The sequence below is a fragment of the Balaenoptera ricei genome, chromosome 7 (genome assembly GCF_028023285.1).
Source record: "Balaenoptera ricei isolate mBalRic1 chromosome 7, mBalRic1.hap2, whole genome shotgun sequence".
Classification (NCBI taxonomy): Eukaryota; Metazoa; Chordata; class Mammalia; order Artiodactyla; family Balaenopteridae; genus Balaenoptera; species Balaenoptera ricei.
In genome coordinates, this window is record NC_082645.1 from 66358629 (window position 1) to 66382317 (window position 23689).

General features: G+C 40.1%; 1 protein-coding gene, 1 non-coding gene and 1 pseudogene across 2 annotated transcripts; all 3 read right to left on the reverse strand.

Moving 5' to 3' along the window:
- Positions 1–1498: 1498 nt before the first annotated feature.
- The window catches only part of LOC132369051 (large ribosomal subunit protein eL33-like), a 56144-nt pseudogene continuing 33953 nt past the window's right edge, over positions 1499–23689 (reverse strand).
- PRKRA (protein activator of interferon induced protein kinase EIF2AK2) lies at positions 1648–22094 on the reverse strand. Its single transcript, XM_059928173.1, has 8 exons — positions 21857–22094; positions 21135–21304; positions 17714–17795; positions 14920–14998; positions 13762–13879; positions 11739–11833; positions 5514–5688; positions 1648–2326 (listed from the first exon to the last, which is right to left on the reverse strand). The coding sequence occupies exons 1-8, from the start codon at positions 21919–21921 to the stop codon at positions 2169–2171; spliced, it is 942 nt and encodes a 313-aa protein (XP_059784156.1). The 5' UTR covers positions 21922–22094; the 3' UTR covers positions 1648–2168.
- Positions 9664–9770, reverse strand: LOC132369422 (U6 spliceosomal RNA). Its single transcript, XR_009504397.1, has one exon. It is a non-coding gene; the product is annotated as a U6 spliceosomal RNA (small nuclear RNA).

Sequence of the window (23689 nt, forward strand, 5' to 3'; positions counted from 1 at the left end):
TGGAGCATACTGTGCCCTCTGGCCGTATTTGTGTTTGCTCCTAGATGTATCTTCCATGTTACAATGGTTTGCGACACGACTCAACCCAACCTTATGACTTTATGGGACTGAAAGAACCCAGCTAGCTCACTATTGGTGGTTTTGGCTACATGGCTACCAAGCATCCCATCATAAGGTGCTGCATCTCTACCAGGACACACTAGCACATCAGGACTGTTTGTTGAAAGGTGTTTACTTCTCCGCTATAGATGGCATGGTCTTGATCCAGAACCTTTGGCATCCACATTGTGATTTTTCCCGTTGGAACTTGTCATAAACTCCACACAGCATATTTCCCCACTACTGATGCATCTAATGCAACAGGCATAGTTGCCTGTTCAGCCTATTTGAGTCACTCACCTAACATGGTTAACAGTATAACCAATTAGATTGGTTAAGAGCCTTGACAAAATGCTGTTAAAGAACACCTGATGGTGCAGGTAACTCCCTAGCACATCTGGACAGTCTGACAGAAGTGGCATTTGAACAGTATTTTTAAGAACGCATGCTTCCTCCAGAGCCAGAAGTAGAGAAAGCATAGGCAGAAGGAAGAGCATGACTTCCAGGTACCTTATACTCAGATCTCATCATTTTTTCAATACATTTGAACTGCTTAGAACCCAAGTACATTGTCCTTTCCCCCTGTCGGACCTCATCTTCTTCTTTCAACACCTTATGAAACCTCCCCCCAACTTATCCTCTTCACAGTGGGCATTTTACTGTGCAGAAGGGTCTGATGTCATCTCTAGAGTGAGTTCATTGTGCCCTGTCTATATTCCAGAGCATTCATAAACACCCAAGGTTAATCCAATCTTAATGCTCCACTTTATGCCTAAACTTTGTTTCCAGTCTTTGTGTGTTCCTTAAGCTCACCCCCAAAATAACTAAAATCCTGATTTAATTGACGTATATGGCTTATAACGTGAAACTAAGTTAAATGCTCTTTGGAGCTTTAAACAAGTTACACACACTGGTTTCCCTTTATTATGTAGGTTTATTATTCTCAAAGGATTGCACTCAGGTTATCATCTTTTTTCCAGACAGAAAAACATTTGTTACGTACTTCCTGCTAGACTGACACTTGAGATTGTCAGCATCTACCTTTATCACTGAGCGCTCTCTTCCTCTCTGAGGTATTCCCTGATCTACAGATGTAGCACTATCAGCTAGCCCTGACAGATGGCTGACTTGAGGTGTTATGAGATGATATATGAAAACATAAAAGGCAAAATTAAAATTTGCTCATGACACTTATTTCCTAACCTTTGAAGCACTATTTCGTTTGAAACATTCTTGTAACTGAATTGAGTGCACTGGAAAGTTTTGTTTCAGTAATTCTAATGCTTTTTCAACTACTATTCATCTATGAATGGTTATGTCAAAGCATAAGACAACACTGCATATGCCTAGAGAAAATATGGAAGTGATTTATCACATATACATTTGTAAATTTTTGCTTGTTTTTTTTTTTTTTACCTTTGACTCTAAGAAGTAAACTAGAGATATGTAAATAACACAGTATCCACATTGTAATGTTACTCACAAGAATGGCTAAAAAGAACAGGGCCACAGTCGAGTCAGTAGCACTTTAATAAAATGAACAACCCATTATAACAACAGCTCTTTATTACATGGATTCAAATACACAGCAGACCAATCACGTTCCCTGAAATTTAACAATCACATTCAATTAAAACCTGTTAGTGCGTTCCTCAACACTAATTCTAAGGGGCTTCCTTCGAAATCCCTTTACAAAGCCTTGCACAAAGAAGAGGTTAAGCACCAGTAGGAAAGACTGTTGCTAGCAGTTTTAGTTTATCCTCCTCCTCATCAACAACAACAATCATGCAGGTTTTTCCTTCCATGTACATGGCATTGTAAAATGGGTGCTACACTCTGCCTATGGTACAAAGTTTATAAATACAATATACCAATACAAAGTCGAAGCCATTAAAAACATCTTAATAACAACTACTAGGAGATAATTAAATCTGGAGTGTTGATGGAATCTATGAAGAGATTTAGAACCAAGACACAAACTCAAACATTATAGTAAATGTTTTACTCGGGAAGGAGAGAAAGGGGAACTTCTTATGTGCTACTGAAGGGTTTTCTAAGTTGTTCCAAGTTTACTTTCTTTCTGCTATGATCTTTAAATACTGCAAAGCATTGTGAGCTGCATCACTCTGTGCACTGCCACACGAGATCCCCGAGCCATGACAGACTGTGATGGGACTGGTGGACAATTCAGCGAGACATTGATACTGTCCGTTGGCACTCAGTTCTTCTGCAATGACACATTCAAACATGATGATTAATGCCACGTGCATAGAAAGCAGATCCTTTGTAAAAACAATACAATTTTTATTACCGTCTTTCTCCCTAAGCACCCATGGTATAATACTCCACTTATCATCTCTGTCATTCTTGTACAAACTGCCCAGCTACAGCGGTTCTCAAACACAGCTGTGCTTCATAATCACCTGGGGGAACTTTAAAGAAATCCAGGTGCCTGGGCCTCACTCCAGCCTGCTCTATCAGAAACGCAGGGTTAGGGGTTGCAGTGGCCAGATTCCTGCATTTTCAAAAAGCTCCCAAGGCAATTTTAATGTGGTTAGTTTAACAGTGTTTGCAAATTACTGAACCACAGCAACTTTTTTAAAAGGGAAAAAAGAACATTTGCTAGAGGGCTGGAGAGACTGTATTTTCCACTCTTTAGAGTTATTTTCAATAGACACTGAACCAGGAAATACACGGTTCAGGGCAAAACCTCCCTTGTGATGTCATGTTCTTTGGTTATAAGTCTGTGCAGAGAGTTTAATTCCATTTTGTGTATTTGTTTAGGATGTTTTAAAACAACACTGGAACCCTGAAAACAAACGGTCTTAACATCTGATGAATCACTCTTACTAAAGATGGTTTATTGAGACAGGGAAAGAAGTAGAAACAGGTGAGTTGTTTGAAACTGTCATGATTAAATGTTATTTCAGCTAGAATCAATATAGTATAAAATATCCAGATACAATGGGATTATTTAATGTGTGAAGAGGCTTTCTAGTTCTAGCATCTAGGTTCTTTTTTAAATTGAGGTGAAGGTCACGTAACATAAAATTAACCATTTTAAAGTGAACTATTCAGTGGCATTTAGTACATTCACAGTGTTGTGCAACCACCACCTCTATCCAGTTACAGAACATTCTCACGATTTCATCACCCCAAGGGAAAACACTATCCCCACCCATACCGCCTGGCCCCTGGCAACTACCAATCTATGGATTAACCTATTCTGGATAGTTCATGGAAATGGAATCATATGTGACTTTTTTTGTCTGTCTTTCACTTAGTATAATATTTTTTTTTTTTTTTTTTTTTACTATTTGAAATGCATCCTCTTTATTTATGGCTGTGTTGGGTCTTCGTTTCTGTGCGAGGGCTCTCTCTACTTGTGACAAGCGGGGGCCACTCCTCATCGCGGTGCGCGGGCCTCTCACCACCGCGGCCTCTCTTGTTGCGGAGCACAGGCTCCAGACGCGCAGGCTCAGTAGTTGTGGCTCACGGGCCCAGTCGCTCCGCGGCATGTGGGATCTTCCCAGACCACGGCTGGAACCCGTGTCCGCTGCACTGGCAGGCAGACTCTCAACCACTGCGCCACCAGGGAAGCCCAGTATAATATTTTTGAGGTTTATCCATGTTGTAGCATATATCAGAACTTCATTCTTTTTCGTGGCTGAAGAATATTTCATGGCATGTATATACCACAATTGGTTTCTTCATTCATCTGTCAATGGACATTGGGCTGTTTCTGCTGTTTCTACCTCTTGGCTATTGTGAATAGTACTGCTGTGAACACGTGTGTACAGGTATCTGTTGGAATACCAGCTTTCAATTCTTTTGGGTACATACTTAGCAGTAGAGTTGCTAAGTCATATGGTAATTCATTTGAGGAGCAACAAAACTCCTCAAATTTTCCACAGCAGCTGAACTATTTTACATGTTCACTATGTAACATATGAGGGCTACAATTTCTCTATATCTTTACCAGCATTGGTTATTTTCTATTTTATTCATCACAGCCATCTTACTGGGTGTGAATTGGTGCCTCACTGTTGTTTTGATTTGCATGTCCCTGATGACTAATGATAGTGAGCATCTTCTCACGTGCTTCTTGGCCATTTGTAGATCTTCTTTGGAGAACACTGAGGTTCTTTGGAAAGTAATTGCATAGAAGTTAGTCAAATTAACTGACTGTGGTTTTTAAACTGCTGTTCTATGTTTACAAGAACTATTCAGTTCTTAAAATTGCTAAGGAGCATTTCAAAGTCATCATTAATTCGTAATCTAAAAAACCATCTCAAGTTTCCTTCTTTTCCCAGATTCAAAACCTTCCATAGTCATATTCATGACACGGCTTATTCATCTGTGTCTCAAACACCCAACAAAGTGTAGATACTTCAGAAATATTTTTTGAATGAATGGTCTCTCAATCAGCTATGTTTTCTGATCATCTTTCTGCATTAATCCCCAGGTTCTGCATAATTCTCAGTATATTGAGGCACTGTATCTGACCCATCATTCAATCCCAAAGTAGCAGAGAAAATTAGAAGTTCTTTCAGTCCCTAAACACCCTACTTTCTCAGTGCTAGTAGCTCTGACAAGCTAGGTCCCCCCAGGTCACTAAGGCTAGAATAAGGGGTATCAGATTCTTCACATACTATACTGATGTTAAATCAAGACACCAAAAACACACATGAACACACGCATACAAACAAATTAGCCAGTTATAAACTGCATTAAAAGAAAATCCACACTGATTGCTTTCCAATCTGTCTGCATTTGTCTATCTGAGTGATTATGGGCTAGAAAAAATATAGAAGTTCATAGCTGAGATGAGATAAAACTATCAATTGTCCCCATTTATCTCCCGGAAGTGGTACATAGTGATAAAGTGGAGAGAAGAGGTCTGCCTGACCCCCACAAACTTGGTACTTGTTCTAGAAATGTGGGTGCCTTTTTATTTGTCAAGCTGCCCATCAGGGCTGGTTTACTAGATATTGTATCAGCAGGGACTCTTCTAATCTGGCTCTACCACTGACTAGCAGCTATGTCATCTCAGGCAAGTTTCTCAACCTTTCTTTGTTTTACTTTCCTCACTTATATATAAGAATAATAGAAGCTACTTCACAGTTTGAGGATTCTGTGGGTTGAAATATGTTATGTCCTTAGAACAGTGCCTGGCACACAGTAACTCTATAACTCTTAGCTATTGTTGTTTTTATTATTATAACTGTATAGATGTTACCTCTATTTTTATTATTTATAAGAATGGGACATACCAATGATATATGTTACCGTTCTAGTAATTATATATAGTCAGAATCCCCAATCAATGAAAAAAATTATAATAGAGGTTTTGTTCCTCAAACATTTAAAAAAATAAACAGGTTTTAGGATAAGCTAAAGAAAAAAAATCATACCTATATCCAAATATGTTATATTAAAACCTTGTTCCTTTGCAATTTCACTAAGCAGCTGGATGTAATCTGTATTTGGAATACTGAGGAGGCTTCTTTTCAGTAAGTTGATCTTTTCACCAGGAGAATTCCTCAAGGAATGCCAAGTACAACCTAAAGAATGTCCTACCACATTTGTCTGAAAAACAGAGATGAAAGTTAAGACTCTTGGACTGGGTTCCAACGCTATTATAAGTATTAATTAAGCACTCACATTTAATACTTTATAAAGCATGTTTAAACTTTCCGATTTAAACTAGATAGCACTAACAAGTACACACATTTAACAAACACCACAATGTTAAAGAAAAAAGAATGTGCAATAATATACTGGAAGTATTTAAAAATACTTTTGTATAGTATAAAGGTCTCAGTCAAAATTTCTGATGGTCACATTAAGATGTATAACATATTTAAGAGCACGATAAACAAATCTGCGATACAGCTGACCCTTGAACAACATGGGGGTTAAGGCAGCCGACACTCCCCACAGTCAAAAGTCCATGTATAACTTATAGTCAGCCCTCTGTATCCACGGTGCTGCATCCACAGAATCAACCAACCGTGGACTGTAGTATTTACTATGGAAAAAAATCCGCATATAAGTGGACCTGAGCAGTTAAAACCTGTGTTGTTCAAGGGTCGACTGTAATCGAGTCTGCCTAATGGAGCAATTTACAAATTAAAATATAAAGGAATTTTCATATCTTTATGGCTTCTTGTATTAAATACCAGTCTCTGTAACTGACAGCTGTAAAGGAGAAAACAAAGAAACTGTAGACAAGGTGAAATGTGCAAGTTTGAGAACAAGTCATTCAAATGAATGGCATGATGTCAAAAAATTCTTATCAGACTTATCCCAGAACCCAATTGAGTTTGTTTTTTTCTGTTTTCTTTTCTCCTTTTCCTCTTTTCTTTATTTTCCCCTCTATCTTTACTTTTTCACTTCTGTTCTTAGAATACTTTGCAGTTCCATGTTAGTTTATGGTTTTTAAATTGCTTTCATATATTATGCCATTAGAAAAACCACAAAAAACTACTCTCTGAAGTAAGTAGGGCAACCTGTCCTTTGGTCTTATTTATCAATGAGCTTGACAGAGGTTAAGGGATTTTCAAAAGATCATAGGGATGGCCATGATAAAGAATTGGGTAATTTTTGCATAATCTGCAAAATTTACTAAGTACAATTTTACATTCCTTGACTGGAACTTTAAAAAATGCTGTTTTTAAAAAAATCATAGGTCATCCATATAGTAAAAGGATACCTGTAATAAGAACAAATACATATGAAGAACAGTCTCTTTTCCTTGCCGCCCCTTCCCCAGACTCCTGCTCCACTCCCCAGAGACACTTGCTATTAAACACCTCTTCAGTATACTTCCGTATGCATTCTATGCACGTTTAAGCACACACACGTATAATCTTTTTAAACAAAAATGATAGCTTACTCTTCTACACCTGATACCGTTAAGTTTTCTCATATCACTGCACATACATGCACTGCAGTTACCTTACTAGTCTCCAACTGTAGGTTTTAGGTTGTTTCTGGTTTCTGGCTTTCACTAACAATGTTACAGTGAAACTCTTTTGCACTTGGATGACTTTCTCCACAGAATAATTTCTAGAAGTAGAACTGCTGAGTCAAAGAACGTGTATGCTTTTAATTTTGATAAATATTAATACTTCCAAACTGATTTATGAGCCAATTTATACTTCCATCAAGTGTCTTGGAGGGTGTTTGTTTTCTCACACCCTAGCCAATACCTGGTATTGTCAAACTTTGTAGGTTTTGTCAAACTAAAGGTGAAAATAGTATCTTGTTTAACATGCATGAATAAAGTTGAACATATTTTTCCCCACCATTTGTATTTCTTCTGCTGGGTTGTCTTTTTTATTGATGTGTAAACTTTATATTTGGTATTGAAAACAGTCCCTTCCTAGTCATGTGTTCAAAACAGTTTCTTCTTACTTTGTTTTTATTGGTTTTATTTACAGACATTTTGCTGTGCAGTAGGTTTTATATAGTTAAATTTATGAATCTTACTTTACAGCTTCTATGTTTTAACTTATGCTTAAAAAGGCTTTTTTTCCATGCTAAGAATTTTAAAAGGAAAGCTCTTCCATGTTTTCTCATACAGTTCCAATTCTTATGTTTAAATCTTTGATCCATTTGAAATTTATTTTAATGTAAGGAATAAGGTAGCAACCTAAATATATCATACACCTGTGTGCATGTGTATTCCATCACCCCTCACCTTTCCCCCAATGTGGCTGTAAGTTATTTCTATACCATTCATTCTCTCACCCACTGATGTGAAATCTCACTGTTGTCATATACTATCTTCCTATATGGATTGGCATCTATACGTATCCTCTGTCTATTGTGGTACAAAAGCTGTTTTAACTACTATAGTTTTATAGTATGTTTTATTCTCTGGTGGGGTATAACCCCATCTCCCGTACTCTTCCTTTTCAGTTTTCTTGGCTATTCTTGAGTTTATTTTTCCAGATAAACTCAGTAAAGTTGTATTAAGATCCAAAATGAATTCTGGTAGATTCTGACTAAGACTATATTACATTTTTATATATTTACAGTATTGAGTCTATCAAAAATAGATAGCTTTACATTTATTCAATTTCTGTTAAATCCCTCACTAGAATTTTAAAGTTTTTCTCATATGAGTCCTGCACATTTCTTTTTAAGTTTATTCCCTGTCATATTATCCTCTTTTCTACTATTGAGAATAGGATCTTCTATATTCCATTTTGTAATATTCATAAATAGGGAAACTATTAATTTTTTCTAGTATGCTTTTTCAGGACAGATTTTCTATTTTGCTATAAAATGGCCAATGTTATCAAGCTTCATACATTTTATTATTCAAAGTAATACACACATACAACAAAAAAGTTAAATAGTACGGAATTATAAAAGCAACAATCCTCCTCCCTACCTTCAAGTCCTCTTTCCAGAAGCAATAATTTTCACCTTTCTATTTTTAATTATTCTGGTGGTTACCTTTGTAACAGAAATAATATGAGAAAGCTATTGATTCTGTATATTAATTTTATGATCAGTTACCTTGATGAATTCTCTTATTATATCTGGTAGTTTTTCTCTAGGGCTTTATAGGGATTCAATTATATTATGGATTCAATTATATTATTTGTAGTTAATGATCGTTTCTATCTCCTCTTTTCTTATTTCCAACCTCTTATTGTTTTCTGATTATGTTGGTTGATACTTCTAGAACAATGTTTAAAAAAAACGGTATCGTGAATTCCCAGGCAGTCCTGGGAAGTGGTTAGGACTCAGTGCTTTCACTGCTGAGGGCCTGGGTTCAAACCCTGGTTGGGGAACTAAGATCCCAAGAGCTGCATGGTGTGACCCAAAAGAAAAAAAAAGGTATCTGTGGGCATCCTTGCCTTATTTCTGAAATTAATGGGAATGGATAAGACATGTAAACATGTACCCATGGTTTTGATTTTTTTTCTGAGGTATATATTTTATTTTATTTTATTTATTTATTTATAACATCTTTATTGGAGTATAATTGCTTTACAGTGTTGTGTTAGTTTCTGCTGTATAACAAAGTGAATCAGCTATACATATACATATATCCCCATATCCCCTCCCTCTTGCGTCTCCCTCCCACCCTCCCTATCCTGCCCCTCTAGGTGGTCACAAAGCACCGAGCTGATCTCCCTGTGCTATGTATCTGCTTCCCACTAGCTATCTATTTTACATTTGGTAGTGTATATATGTCAGTGCTACTCTTTCACTTTGTCCCAGCTTACCCTTCCCCCTCCCTGTGTCCTCAAGTCCATTCTCTATGTCTGCATCTTTATTCCTGTCCTGCCCCTAGGTTCATCAGAACCTTTCTTTTTTTTTTTTTAAGATTCCATATATATGTGTTAGCATATGGTATTTGTTTTTCTCTTTCTGACTTACTTCACACTGTATGACAGACTCTAGGTCCATCCACCTTACTACAAATAGTTCAATTTCATTTCTTTTTATGGCTGAGTAATATTCCTTTGTATATCTGTGCCACATCTTCTTTATCCATTCATCTGTTGATGGACACTTAGGTTGCTTCCATGTCCTGGCTATAAAAATATGGAACAGTTCACGAATTTGCGTGTCTTTCTTGTGCAGGGGCCATGCTAATCTTCTCTGTATCGTTCCAATTTTAGTATATGTGCTGCCGAAGTGAGCACTGAGGTATATATTTTAAATCACAATAGGGATATTTTAAAAGAGTTTATCAGTAATGACTGTCAAAATTTTTTTAGCATCTATTGAGAGGATAGTGTTTTTCTCCTTTGACCCATTAATGTGATTAGTTATAGTAATAAATTTACCAACACTGAAATACTCTTACAGTCCTAAAATAAACCCTACTTGTCTATGGTATATTATTCTTTTAATGTTCTACTGAATATTAAGGTGTTTCATCATAAGGAAGATTAATCCATAATTTTTGCCATTGGGATTTGCTATTGTCAGATTTTAGTGTTATGTTAGTTTTGGAAAATAAATTTAGAAGCTTCCCCTATGTTATATATATTAACTGGAAGAGTTTAAATAGCATCAAAGATTATCTCTTCCTTGATGATTTAACAGAATTCACCTGCAAACCTAACTGTGTTTTGTGATTATGGTTTCATCTCTGATCCAGTTTTAAAAGAAGTGAATGCAGTGTTTTATATTTTTCTATTAAAAAAGCAAAACCAAAATTATATTACTTATTCAGATATAGTCTTTTTTCCCTACAGAATGAGCCCTTTTTTTTTTTTTTTTAATCAGAAGCTTAGGACACTCCTATAGTCTTCACTTCTCATTTCCTACCTAACATCCTACTCTCAGATAATGGACCACCATACATACCTATCTACAAATATCAGAATCTCAAGTAATATATTATGTGTAGTTCTCTTAAGTTCTCTATCTGAATGCCAGCTGCCTACTCAACATTTTCACTTAGCTACTCCACAAATATTTCAAATTCAATATATCCTACGTTTAGCTCATTATGTGCTCCCCCTCAAATCCTACTCATCTTCTGTGTTCCCCACATTATTGAATGGTACCACCATCTACTCAGTTGCCACGCTAAAAATGTTTATTTCTTCCTTTTTCCTTACTCCCTACATGCAATCAGTTACCATGCCCCATTCACTTCAGTTTTCTAAACAATTTTTAAATCGATCATTTCAACTGCCACTACCTTAGTCTAGGCCACCATCATTTCTCATCTGCTTTTCTATAACAGCATTGTAGCAGGTCTCTTTGACTCTAATATTCATTCACTCACCATAATGCAGCCAGTGATTTCCCTTCTAATGTATAAATTAGATCTTGTCCTTTACATATTAAATTTATTTAATGACTTTGCACTACCCTGAGGATAAAGTTCAATCTCCTTAACACAGTAGTTCCTGCAAGATTCAATCCCTCTTTTCCTTTCCGGCCTCATTGTTTGAGACTCCCTCCCTCCAAATCTATGAATATGCTCCAGCCATCCCAAATTACTCTGCGGTCCTAGATCACATAAAGTGTTTCACTCCTGGGTCTTTGTACATGGTCTTTCTTCTCTCTGGAATTCTTTTTTCCTGTTGTCATCCTATAGGTCTCAGCTCAGCTATTACTTCCTCCAAGAAGTCTTCCTAAAACCCCACCTTAGTTGGATCCTTCTCCTATGTTCCCAAGACGCCTCTGGAAGGACCAGTCTGTAGGGTTCTTTTCTCTTTCAGTAGGCTGGCTACAAACTCCTTAGGGCCAGAGATGATCTTATTCACCAAATGCCAGTACCTGGCATCAAGCTTGGCAGATAATATGAGTTCCCTAAATGTTTTCTGAGTGGATAAATGAATGGATGAACCAAGAGATGGGAGTGAATTGTCAATCTGAAGGCAAAAGTGGCACTAGTGACTTACCATCTTTAGATACCATCATATTATTCTGAATTTGACTGTGCCTCCCAAACTCTCTTACCTGGCCACGCCTGTGACCCTGGCTCACATACTGCAAGCAGCTAAAAGTTGGGTAGTGTATTACTCAACAGTTAAGAGATTTGTTTAAAACTGCAACTCTGAAGTATCTATACAAAAAGAAACCTAGAGAAGTTTCCTACAGCAACAGATGTTTAATCACATTAACATCGTAGACCTCCGATCATTACTCACCAACGAAATGTGGTTCTCTGGAGAGATATTACTGAATTTGGCAAGAAATTTCTCAGCAGCATTTCTCTTGGCTTGTTTCTTTGATGCCCCCTTTCCTAAATAAAGAAAAAGAAATAGTAGGTTTAGAAAATAAGCTAGTGTCCATAGAGAATGACCAAATGTTTAATGTACTGTGTGTGATCAGAGAACAAGCTCATGGTTTTTGTATACTATTCTTTTACTGACCTGACATCTTTACTTGTTGTGCTTCATACAACTATTAATGGTCACATTTTTTTAAAAAAAATTAATTAATTAATTTATTTATTTTTGGCTGTGTTGGGTCTTCGTTTCTGTGCAAGGGCTTTCTCTAGTTGCGGCGAGTGGGGGCCACTCTTCATCGCAGTGCGCGGGCCTCTCACTGTCGCGGCCTCTCTTGTTGCGGAGCACAGGCTCCAGACGCGCAGGCTCAGTAGTTGTGGCTCACGGGCCCAGTTGCTCCGTGGCATGTGGGATCTTCCCAGACCAGGGCTCGAACCCGTGTCCCCGGCATTGGCAGGCAGATTCTCAACCACTGCGCCACCAAGGAAGCCCAATGGTCACATTTTTGAAGACGTTTCTTTAACAGTTTATCTTTAATAGTTATACTTTCTGTTTTTCTTTAACAGATGTATCTCCCTATGTCTAGCTTTAATGAACCATATTTGGTTTAATTCTGACTACATATTCAAATTTACCAAGGTACATCTGAATTACAACTCCTATCTTTCAATGTCTATTTCTTGCTTATAATCTCCTATACACTGGTAACTATGTGGAATTTCTTTCTTTAACATGAATAAGAAGGGCATAGGAGAGGCTGGAGTTGAAAGACACTATAAATATCATCTACTTCCATGTTTACAGATTTAAAAACTGAGATCCAGGCAGGGAGATTAAGCAATTTACCTAACCTTGCAAATCAAGGACTGCATCAAGAACAGGAAGCTGAGGTTCCTGCTTCTGGCCTAGGGCTTTCTGCACTGGCCCACACTACCTCTCAAGGGCAAACAGCTGCTTATTACTTAAGACTGATATCTAACCAAGGTAAAATTCCATTTCAAGCCACTTACAAAAACATGCTAGAGAAGTTAAAATAGGAATCCTCAGGAGTACTTTATTAAGTGACTTTTTTCTCATAGTTTGTGGCCTTTACAACATAGAAGTTGCTGTAATTTAAAAGGTTAATTTCTACTTTATTTTTATCTCACTGCAATTTTTTGCCATCAGCCTCTTATTAATCATCTTGTTTTCAAATGTAATCTTCTTCTTGTTCTCCTATCTTCTAGAATAGCTATTGAAACTCCAAGAGATTTACTACTGCTTTTTTCTCCAAAATGATTTTTAAGTCCCTATTATATCAATGAAGACTGTTTAAAGAGTCAATTATTTATTTGCTTCTCCATTACCAACCCATAATTTTAAAAAAAAATTAAGAAGTAAAGTATTCTTAAGCCAAATATTTATACTTAAATTCAACTGCAGAAGACTTCCCTGGTGGTGCAGTTGTTAAGAATCTGCCTGCCAATGCAGGGGACATGGGTTTGATCCCTGGTCCAGGAAGATCCCACATGCCGCGGAGCAACTAAGCCCGTGTGCCACAACTACTGAGCCTGCGCTCTAGAGCCCACGAGCCACAACTACTGAGCCCGCAAGCCACAGCTACTGAAGCCCGCACACCTAGAGCCTGTGCTCCACAACAAGAGAAGCCACCACAATAAGAAGCCTGCACACCGCAACAAAGAGTAGCCTCTGCTCGCCGCAACTAGAGAAAGCCCGCACGCAGCAACGAAAACCCAACGCAACCAAAAATAAATAATAAATTTAAAAAATTAAAAAAAAAATTCAACTGCAGAAAGTTAGAAACAGTAGACTAGGAGTGTGTCAGTTTTTTTCCCTACAGAAATATCTGAAAAGAAATCACAACAGAAATTTCTATGGTCATTCATCTTCTCAAAATATTTCAAATGTCTTCAACTGTATGAGGGTAAAAAGGAATAAGTACCAGTTTCCATGAATGACTCTAGCCTGCAAATTGTGGTATATTCTCTCTTATGAGCAGGTCCTCCCTCCTGGGAAAGGGTATATTCAGGAAGTCTCCAGCCATGATGAATAGCCAATTCCTAGAAAATCGAGATGAGGCTTTATTAGTAATTTTTACTATGCAGTGGCTCAATCACACAAATGATATTCTCTCATGATTTTGATCCCATATCTACTTATATGTTTGCAAAGAATAATGATATTCTGCAATGAAAAAAATGAGAGAAGGCCCTCTATTTCCCAGAGATATTCCTGCATTTTATATCTTATAGGCCCACAATACCAAAACGGAAGCAGTTTCCTACTGTGAATGGTGCTCTTCCATTAAGCTGGAGTGAGTTGATATCAAAGAGTTCAAACAGAACGACAAGCTACTTTCAGCCTCTGGGACCATCAGAGAGGACATCTACAGGTCTCATGGCCATCAGTGCCTAAAGCCTCTCGCCTCCTAGCTATAACCTTCCATACCCATGGCTGCCTAACTAATTACATTCGATCGAGAGCAGATGAGAAGCAGACAGCAAACACACTTGCATGAGGTTGAGGAAAGAAGGGGAAGAAAACTACAGAAAAACTCACAGAGGAGGAAAGAGACCAAAGGACGGGTTGGATAATAGGGAGGGGAGTTGTCCAACAGAGCACATGGATAGTCTGCAAGGAGGATATTCTGCACGCAGAAATTCAAAGCTGAATATATTTTTTTGGTAGAATAAGCAAATAAGCAAATGACTTCCCTTTTCTTGAGTTAGGTAACTCAGTTTGGGTTCTTATAAAGTCTTCTGTCTCAACAGAAATAGAGAGAGATTTGTCACAAGAGTGGCAAGAAATATTCTTAAAATATAAAACACTCTACCCATGTGCACTGAGGTCCTGCTGATCTCAAATGAGAATTCCACAAACCAAAGGCAGATACTGTATATGGAAGAAAATCCAAAACATAAATAAATAGGAAAATAATTTCAAGTTAGCACTTTAACATCTAATGATAATAACTTGGAACACAAAATGTTATACCATCTTTAAAATATTAATTCCTTCTCTCAGCCCTTATGATATTATCAAAATTTATGGCATTTTTTCCAGTAGACAAAAAGTTAAGTATGGAAACTGTGCCACTTACTTGTAATGAACCAATAGGATTAAGCTGGTTCTTTGGTTGCTTGGAAGGGTCAGGCATTAAGGGATCAGGAACTGCAAAGCTAAACATTTTTATAGTGTTATAAAACAAAATAATCTCCCCCAAATTACTAAATAAAGGACAAGCATTTTCAATTTAGCTTTCCATGCCTTTGCTGTTGCCTTTCCTTCTACATGGAATACCCTTCTCGCCCACCTCTTCTATGAGAATCTGATCTATCCATCATCCAAGGTATACCTCAATTGCCACTTCCTCTCAGAAGCCTATTCTTTTACCCCAATGGAACATAATTTCTCCCTTCTTTGAACCACTGTAACATTTGGTTTGACCCTTTCTTAAACAAATTATTTTACCATAAGTTGTACAGTCTTACAAATACATGTGATTTGTCTATCCCTCACCACACCTCTCCCCTGTTCAGACTATAAAATCCTTGATGGTAGGGCCTATGTATTACTTACCCTCATAAGCCTTGCAGTGCTTTATATATAATAGATGCTCAATAAAAATGTCTTTAAATAAAGCACACTATTGTTACAACTACAAAAAAAGGGAAGACTAACAGTTAGGAAGTTTGGCCTGGAAATGTAAACCATACAGATCATAAATGTAGCTTTTTCATCCAGATAATTATAGAAGAAAGACCTGGTTTGATCTATTATCTGCTCTACGCTAGGATAATCTTCCTAAGATTTATATGTATCCTGTATAAAATTGATGGCCGGCATGAATCTGATTTGAGCATGTGGGGACTGTGATTAGAGAAAAAGAGAACAACCTCTTCTAAGTAGTGTGAACTTAGTAGTTACTTGGGTGATGGATGCCTAACGTGGAACAAGCTGCATTTCGAGGTTACTGCCACCTAGGCAGCTAGAGTCATTTCTTCCATGACCAGTGAGGTTGTTATTGCCATTTCGTCAAGTTTCTTTTCTACCTGCCAGAATTTCAAGCTTTACATAAGCTGATGAGATACGAACATTCACTTCCAATGCTGTACACTGAAGCTACCCAAGTAATTGTGACGGATAAGTGAGAAAGTCTCTGTATCATATTAGGCCACTTTAAGCCTGATTTACAGCTTAGCAATTCCCATCTTATCTGTCAAGAAGCACAAATACATAGTAAGGTTTGTTAGCCTTTTTTGCTGACAAAGTGAAGTGCCCATGTGCAGAAAGGACACTCTGTATTACTAATTTCTATGAATATACGCAACACTTTGGGTTGACCTTTGGGTTGCACAGAAATGGCATGGCCGTCACCAGCAAGGGGAAAATCCAAAACCCGCCATGCCATTTGGCATGTCCAGAAAGCTAGCATAAATCAGTTATAATGTATGGCCCTAGAGAATCAAGCATCATTTTGTGAGACCCAAGGCTTTTGCTGGTTGGTTCTAAACTACCTAAAAGGTTTAAAATTACTAAGTAAATGGGAGGAACACTGCATGAGAACCTAAATATCAATATATCCCTAAGCCAGAAGTTCTTCTATGGCTAGGAAACGAAAAAACCCATCCTAAATTCCCATGGGCCTCTGCTCTCAGCTATGAGCAGATATACCAGATTGTACTCCAAGTATATTTGAGTGCACGTAAAGGGAAGAATTTGCAGGCAAAATGTGCTCCTGGGTGTGCCCATTAGAAATCAAAGGACACCAATTTACAATACATGAGATGCTCCAGGACCAGTGCTCCTTCCAAAAGCACCTAATGTGATAACAAATTTATTTTGGAAATATATGTCAAGAATTAACATCCCAGGGGCTTCCCTGGTGGCGCAGTGGTTGAGAATCTGCCTGCCAATACAGGGGACACGGGTTCGAGTCCTGGTCTGGGAAGATCCCACATGCTGCGGAGCAACTAGGTCCGTGAGCCACAACTACTGAGCCTGCGCGTCTGGAGCCTGTGCTCTGCAACAAGAGAGGCAGCGACAGTGAGAGGCACGCGCACGCAATGAAGAGTGGCCCCCGCTCGCCACAACTAGGGAAAGCCCTTGCACAGAAACGAAGACCCAACACAGCCAAAAATAAATAAATAAAGAAAAAAAAAAAGAATCCGCCTGCCAATGCAAGGGACACAGTTTCGATCCCTGGTCCGGGAAGATCCCACATGCTGCGGAGCAACTAAGCCCGTGCACCACAACTACTGAGCCTGTGTTCTAGAGCCCGCGAGCCACAACTACTGAAGCCTGCGCGCCTGCAGCCTGTGCTCCGCAACAAGAGAAGCCACTGCAATGAGAAGCCCTCGGCAACTAGAGAAAGCCCGTGCACAGCCACAGAAGACCCAACACAGCCAAAAAATAAATAAAACCTAGTAAAAAAAAAAAAAAGAATAAACATCCAGTTTAACATCCTCTTGTATTTAGTATACATTCTATAATAGAAGGAAATCTCTTTGTCTCCTTTCAAATTCAAATTTCTAAAAGAATACTTTTAGCTGATCTTTTTCTATCTCACACCTTGTTTTCTTCAGTGTAGAAACAAACTCTTAATCCAGTACGATATTTGCCAGAAACACTCTGGTTTTCTAGTATTGCACCTCATCTGGGAAAAAAAAAGAAGAAAGCCTAGTTCCTGAGAGCCTTCATCTAATAATTAATATCTGGATTTAATTTCCTATGGATAAAGTTGTCTTTAGTGGATGACAGGTCTTCACAAGGAAATAGAATTTTAGAGCTAGATATTAACAACTGTTTGTTGCTTTTGTGAGCATGTTCAAACTTTTAATCTTACCTCAGCCATGATATTTTTGAGCTGCAGAATACAAAGAAATTTAGCTCACCAAATACTTGCATTGGCTTTCAAAATGTTTATGGCAGCCTCTGCAGCTCTATGTTTCGCCAGCTTCTTACTTGTACCTTCACCTGAATTAAGGTTAAAAAAAAAAACAAACTCTTTACATGCTGTGAAAATGTGAGGCTTACATAGATGTTTGCATAATACAAAACAAAGTCACTACACATTTTATATATATACACACTAGGTAATAAAAACATACACTTGCATACAGTTATACACTGAAATAAAATACCATATGAAGTTAATACATTAAAAAATCCGTGATTTAAAAAATTCTATGTATTTAATTTTTGTATACCTGTATAAAAATCTTTATACAGGTATACATTATACATGCTTATTACATAAAGTAATAAAGTAGACTATGTCATACCTTCTGAAGAAATGCAACTTATTCCATTATTCTTAGAAAGGAAATTCTTCTATAGCAAGAAGTTTCCTTTAAAGGAGCCACTTACAGCAACACCGTTTGACAGCAAAATGTGCACACTTTCACTGTAACAACCCCTCCTATACTGAATTAAACCCCTCTGCTTGGCTAAGCAGTCATGACTACCTGTTGGATACAGTGGGGGAAGGTGTGTATAGGGAAGAAGTTGAGAGATTACATTAAGCGTCTTCCATATCATCTGTATCCCTTACATGGGTAGCTAAGGGGGCAGAAGGGACTAGGCCTGACTGATCACTGAGATTGATGCCTAATTTCAGTAAGCAACCACACAAGTAAATTGTAAATTCAGTCTTTTTCCTTCTGACTTCAAACTAGGTGTTGAGAACCCTTCCAAAGTGGTATCAGAATGCTGATGTCCATTCCTCCTGTGTGGAGGAAAGAAAAGGAACATGGAATAAATTTCAAGCATGGCTCTCAAGTGTCGGAGACCACATAAACCACACTCATTTATCCACTAACATAGGTATTAAGGATATACCCTTGACCAATGTGGGAGTTAGGGGCACCGACCCTCTGCGCTGTTGAAAAGCCACCCATAATTTATAGTCAGCCCTCTGTATCTTTAGTTCCTCCATTTCTAGCTTTCTCGGTAACTGCGGATTCAACCAACCGTGGATTGTGTGGTACTGTAGTATTTACTACTGAAAAAGATTCTCGTATGAGTGGACTGCGTAATTCAAAACCGTGTTGTTCAAGGGTCAACCATAGTAGAGAACTAAGCAGGGTCCCTGCCCTTAAAGAGCATACAGCCTGTGAGATTCTGTCTATAAAAAGACATCTGAAATGTGGAGTATCACAGCAGGCCTAAGTGCAGGTTGTAGGGTAGCCTACAAAACGGATAGCTCCCCTACTCTTGGTAAGGATTCAGAAAGGTTTCATGAAGGAGGAGATAACTAAACAAGGACCTGAAAGATCAGTAAAAGTTAGTGAGGTGAAGAGAGCTGGGGGATTAGGGAGAGCCCTGTAGGCAGAGAAAGAGTACTTGCAAAGCCTCAGAGGTAACACAGAGCATGGTGTTCTCAGGCCCCAAGTTGTAGGGGACAGTAAGAGCTTGAGGAAAGGAACTTTGAGGTAAAAGGCTAGAGAGTTGAAGGGTTGGAGAGGCCAAAGAACGGCCTCCTAAATTTGTGCTTATCAAACTTCAGGAATTGCCTGGGAATTTTGTTAGAATGCATACTAACAGTAGGTGTTGGATGGGGCCTGATATTCTGCACTTCTTTCAAGTGCCCAGGTGATACCAATACTGCTGTCGACCACATTTTGTGAAGTAAAGCTGTCACTGATGTTAAGAAATTTATATTCATCCAGAGGGTGATGGGAAGACCACTGAATGGATTTTAAAAAGAGGAAGTACATGAACAGATTTGAATGCCAGAAAAAACATTCTGGTTTTTGTGTGGAAAATGGACACCACAAGATAGAAGCTAAAAAAGCAGCTATGAGGCTGCAACTATAATCCATGTGGCTCGGATAGTAGCAACAGAAAGATGAGAGAAGCAGACAGATTCAAGAGATATTTAGGAAGTAGGATTTGGTGGCAGACTGGACAATGGGCAGAGGGAGAAGAAGGGGTCAAGAAGGTGAAACCCAAATTTCTACTGTAAGCAGACGGGTGACGGTGGTGCCTTTACTGAGCTGGGGAATGCAGAGGAAATGGATTTGAGAGAGAAGATGGATTCAATTTGGGACAGTGAGAGACTGAGGTGTCTTTGGGTCATCCAAGCAAAAATGCCCAGCAAGCACAGGCAGATACACTGTCCTGTAACTGTGCCTGGGCTGAAGACAGAGATTTCAGAATTATCAGCCTTTAGATAGTATTTGAAGCCACAGAGGTAGATAAGCTTGCACAGGAAGACAGGACAGTGTGAGAAGACTAGGGGGACTAAGCAGTTGCCACAGGTTGTTAATCTCTGATCTAAAACACACTGAAGGGAAAAAGGCTACTTTTGAGTTTTCACTGAATATTTTAAAATAGACCAGCTAAAGCAGTAGTGCAAATGTTGATTCTATGGTTCATATGAGGAACCTTCTAGCTAGAATCTAGCTACAATCCACCTGCCCCACATAGACAAAAAAGCTTCAAAATTTTCTTAAAGTGGCTTCAATGAAAATAGCGGACTCCAGATTTTCAGGGACACAAACAAATGATGCCTTCAGATTACCAGATGGTGGGACTTCAGCCTCCTTGCTGAATTTTTTTCTTGGCATTCTTCCAAATTAAATTTAGTATTCAATATTTTTTGTGTTTGCAATTAAATAGATACATAAGGAATAAGATGTCTACGTTTACAAATGGGCTACTTCAGTTATCATTTGCTCAAGTTCAATGACCATAATAAGGTGAATCTTAATTTTGAAACTTCATTGCTGTGTGACCTTGGGCATGTTTCTTATAATCTCTCTGGACCTATTTCCTCATGTATAAAAAAGGTGGTAACATCTTATTAAAATACTGTACAGTGTCAGGAACTAGAAGCTGCTACGCAATGTAGTGTAGTTAAGCTTTCCGCCTTCCTCGTTTTGCTTGGATACAGAACCGAGTGTGGTACAATGGGCCCAAAGTGCCAAATGAGTCCATGCACAGAGGGGAGCAGCTCAGAAAATTCTGGGGTCATGCCTCCCGGCATCTGCTATAACCTATGAAATTTGACAGCACCTACTGATGCAGCTATGGCTGCTCCAAGAGCCTTTCCTGCTTCTCCCTAATTCTTGGAAGATCCCTAGGAGGATCCTAGGGTATGTTTCTGAGCTTCTCTTGGTATCTGGGAGACAGAAAATTAGGGAGAGAATCAGGAAGTTGGACAGTCCCAATGACCTGAGAAAGGTGTCAGTTTTAAGAGCCTGCTCCTCACCGTTGTCTCCGGTAAAAAGGGTACTTTTCCGAACTAAGAAGCAATGCCAAGTCCTGACCCGCCAACCCACATGGTCATCGGGGTTCATTGTGCATACAGACCTGTGCAGGTTATGTCACCAACGGTTACTCTGAAGGTGAAAGTGGGCACGTGTATTTGCACATCGGATCTTTCACATTCATAAACTGGGATGTTCTTGGTCTTCATGCCGTATTCATGTAATACCTGAATTGGTGTTTTCCCTGGCTTAGCTGTGATCATCTTCCCCAAACTGCAAAAACCATAAAAAGCTGTGCTTTGCATGTCAAAGCGGGGAGGGAAGCAGAAGCAAATACTAGTTTTAACAGCCACTAACGGTGACGCCGGAGGCACCGAAGCTCCCCGTCGGCCAGGGCTAGAGCTGGCGAGGCGCGACAGTCTCCCGGCCCCGCTGCGACGGGCGGCGGGCAGGGTGAGGGAGGTCTTTAGGGAGATAACTTGAATGCGGGTAGGAGGGATTCGCGGGGGAATCGGGAGGTACGCACGGGTGCTGCAACCTCCCGGGACCAAGCCTACAAACCCCTTTCCCAGGCGGCGACGGGTAACCACCTCCGGCCAGCGCGCGCCTACCGAGGCCGCAGGAGGGGCGGGGCCGGGCCGTAGACCCCGGCCCGCTCGCCGCCGAGAGGGCGGGGCCGAGCGCCCGCCCGCAGCCGCGAGGACGCGAGCGCCAGGAAGGGGCTCTACCCAGAATGCCGCTGGACAGCCGGCTCCCCCGCCCCCTCCTCTATTGCCCACCACCCCCGGCCCTGCCCCGCTCGGTCCCGACCGCCCGGGCGCTGACCTGAAGGTCCCGCTGTCCTCGCGCTCCAGCGGCGGAGCCGCGGCGCGATGCCTGCTCTGAGACATGGCCAGAAGGGACGGCTTTGCGGCGGGAGGAAGAGCAGTGTGGAGCGACGTCTTCGCTCCGCGGGTCGGTCGGTCCCCGAGAGGAGCGATCTAGAGCCGACGCCGCCACCTCCTCCCCTCCTCCGACTCCCCCTCTCCTCCCCGCTTGCGTCCCTCCAGGGGATGGGCGGGGGGCGGAGGCGGAGCCTCTGTGCGGTAGCGCCGGTCCCGGCTCCCGGTCACGCCTCCTGCTGTCCCGGCTCGGGTAGAGCTCCTTGGCGGCCCCGCCCCTCTCGCAGCCCCGGCCCTCTACAGCTGCAGCCCGTGCGCCACCTTCGGCCCAGCGGCTAGTGGAGACCGCAGTTGTGTGTCCTCAAAAGGAGGCCGCTCCCTGCCCAGAGAGAGGCTTGTCGTCGGGCGGGCAAGCCTCAGCGTCTGTGAGGCCTGAAGCTCAGCCATTTTTTTTTTTTTTTTTGGAGGTGGTTGCGGGGGACGGGGAAGAGGAGCGGTGCGTCACTTTAAGAAAATGATTTCAAAATTCCAAATGCAAAATTGCCGGAGAGCCTCCCTAGGCCTGGGCCCGAAGCCTGAGACTCGCGGTATACCCGCTCCTGAGGGCTGCGGTGGGCTCCTGTCCTGGAGCCCTGCTTTTAGGTGCTCGCGGGAACGTCCGGACACCCACTCCTCTCACCCCCGGGTGGGCTCCATTGTCTTCTAGGCTTTCGTCGCCTGATGAGTGCAGCGCTAGCGGATCCCAGCAAGGCACGTTAGGTGTAAACGAAGGCTTTTCTGTGGACCCGATTCTAATTAAATGCTGTTTCTGCACACCTGTGTTGGTTGTAATGGCGTTTGCTTGGGATGCACCAACTTTGGTGGGGGTCAGACAGCGACATTAGATGTCGTATCGCTTCTAGGGGTTTTGCTTGCCAGTTGCAGAAATGACTCCTTGTGCTTTCTCGTTTCTGGAAGATTGGCTTGCACAATGCTATTCACACGAAGGGTCCTTATTAGAAACTTTTTGTTTGTTTCTCTCGAACCCTGGGTACTTGAAAGCAAATGAAAAAGCTCTCCGGAGTCTAATCAAAGTGATTTACATTATGTGAGGCTTGAATTAAGCCTGTTTTTTCTTCCTCCCTCTACCCCCTCTATAGATGTTTGTATATCGATTACTATCCATTGCTGTGTTTTAATGAATATCTTATTTTAAGTACCACATAGCCACTATTTCAAAATTATGTTAACATCCACATAGCTATGACAGTACACTATTTCAGCACTCAGATTTGTTTCTAAGATTTACTTTTAGCCATAAAATTTCTTAAAAACAAGTCTAAACTTTATACAGCTCTCTTTAAAGGTTGAGTAACTGGATAGTAATGATGAAACAAAAAGAAAATAAATGCAGCAGTACTCTATTTCAGAGAGGCACTATGTGCCAGCTTCATAAGAAACCCCTAAGTCAGAGTTTATGCAGTTACATGTAACACGGCTTTCATTTCGTATTTTATAAAGTTCTGCATACAACTGTTTCCTTATATTCTGTGAATTTATTTTTATGTTAATCACTTGGTTTTGTAAACATACAAGGAAAATGAATGAAATGTTCAAAGAATGAACTGTGTACCATAACACAGAAATAGTGCTTTTCTGTTGCCAAAATTGGCACAATGGACTTGTGAAGGAATTCCCTTTGGACTAGGTCCACTGTGGATGGCGTCCAGGGCTAATGTTAGTGGCTAACGTATTGTTCCCTGTAGGGCTATATGCTTCTTTCAAACCTGGCAAACCA

Excerpts from the sequence above, each read along its gene's own strand:
- PRKRA (XM_059928173.1), bottom strand. The coding sequence starts at position 21,921 with ATGTCTCAGAGCAGGCATCGCGCCGCGGCTCCGCCGCTGGAGCGCGAG. Across the intron at positions 21,305-21,856 it reads GAGGACAGCGGGACCTTCAG|TTTGGGGAAGATGATCACAG; the intron begins GTCAGCGCCCGG and ends TGGTTTTTGCAG. Across the intron at positions 2,327-5,513 it reads TATAACATATTTGGATATAG|AAGAACTGAGTGCCAACGGA; the intron begins GTATGATTTTTT and ends GTGTCATTGCAG.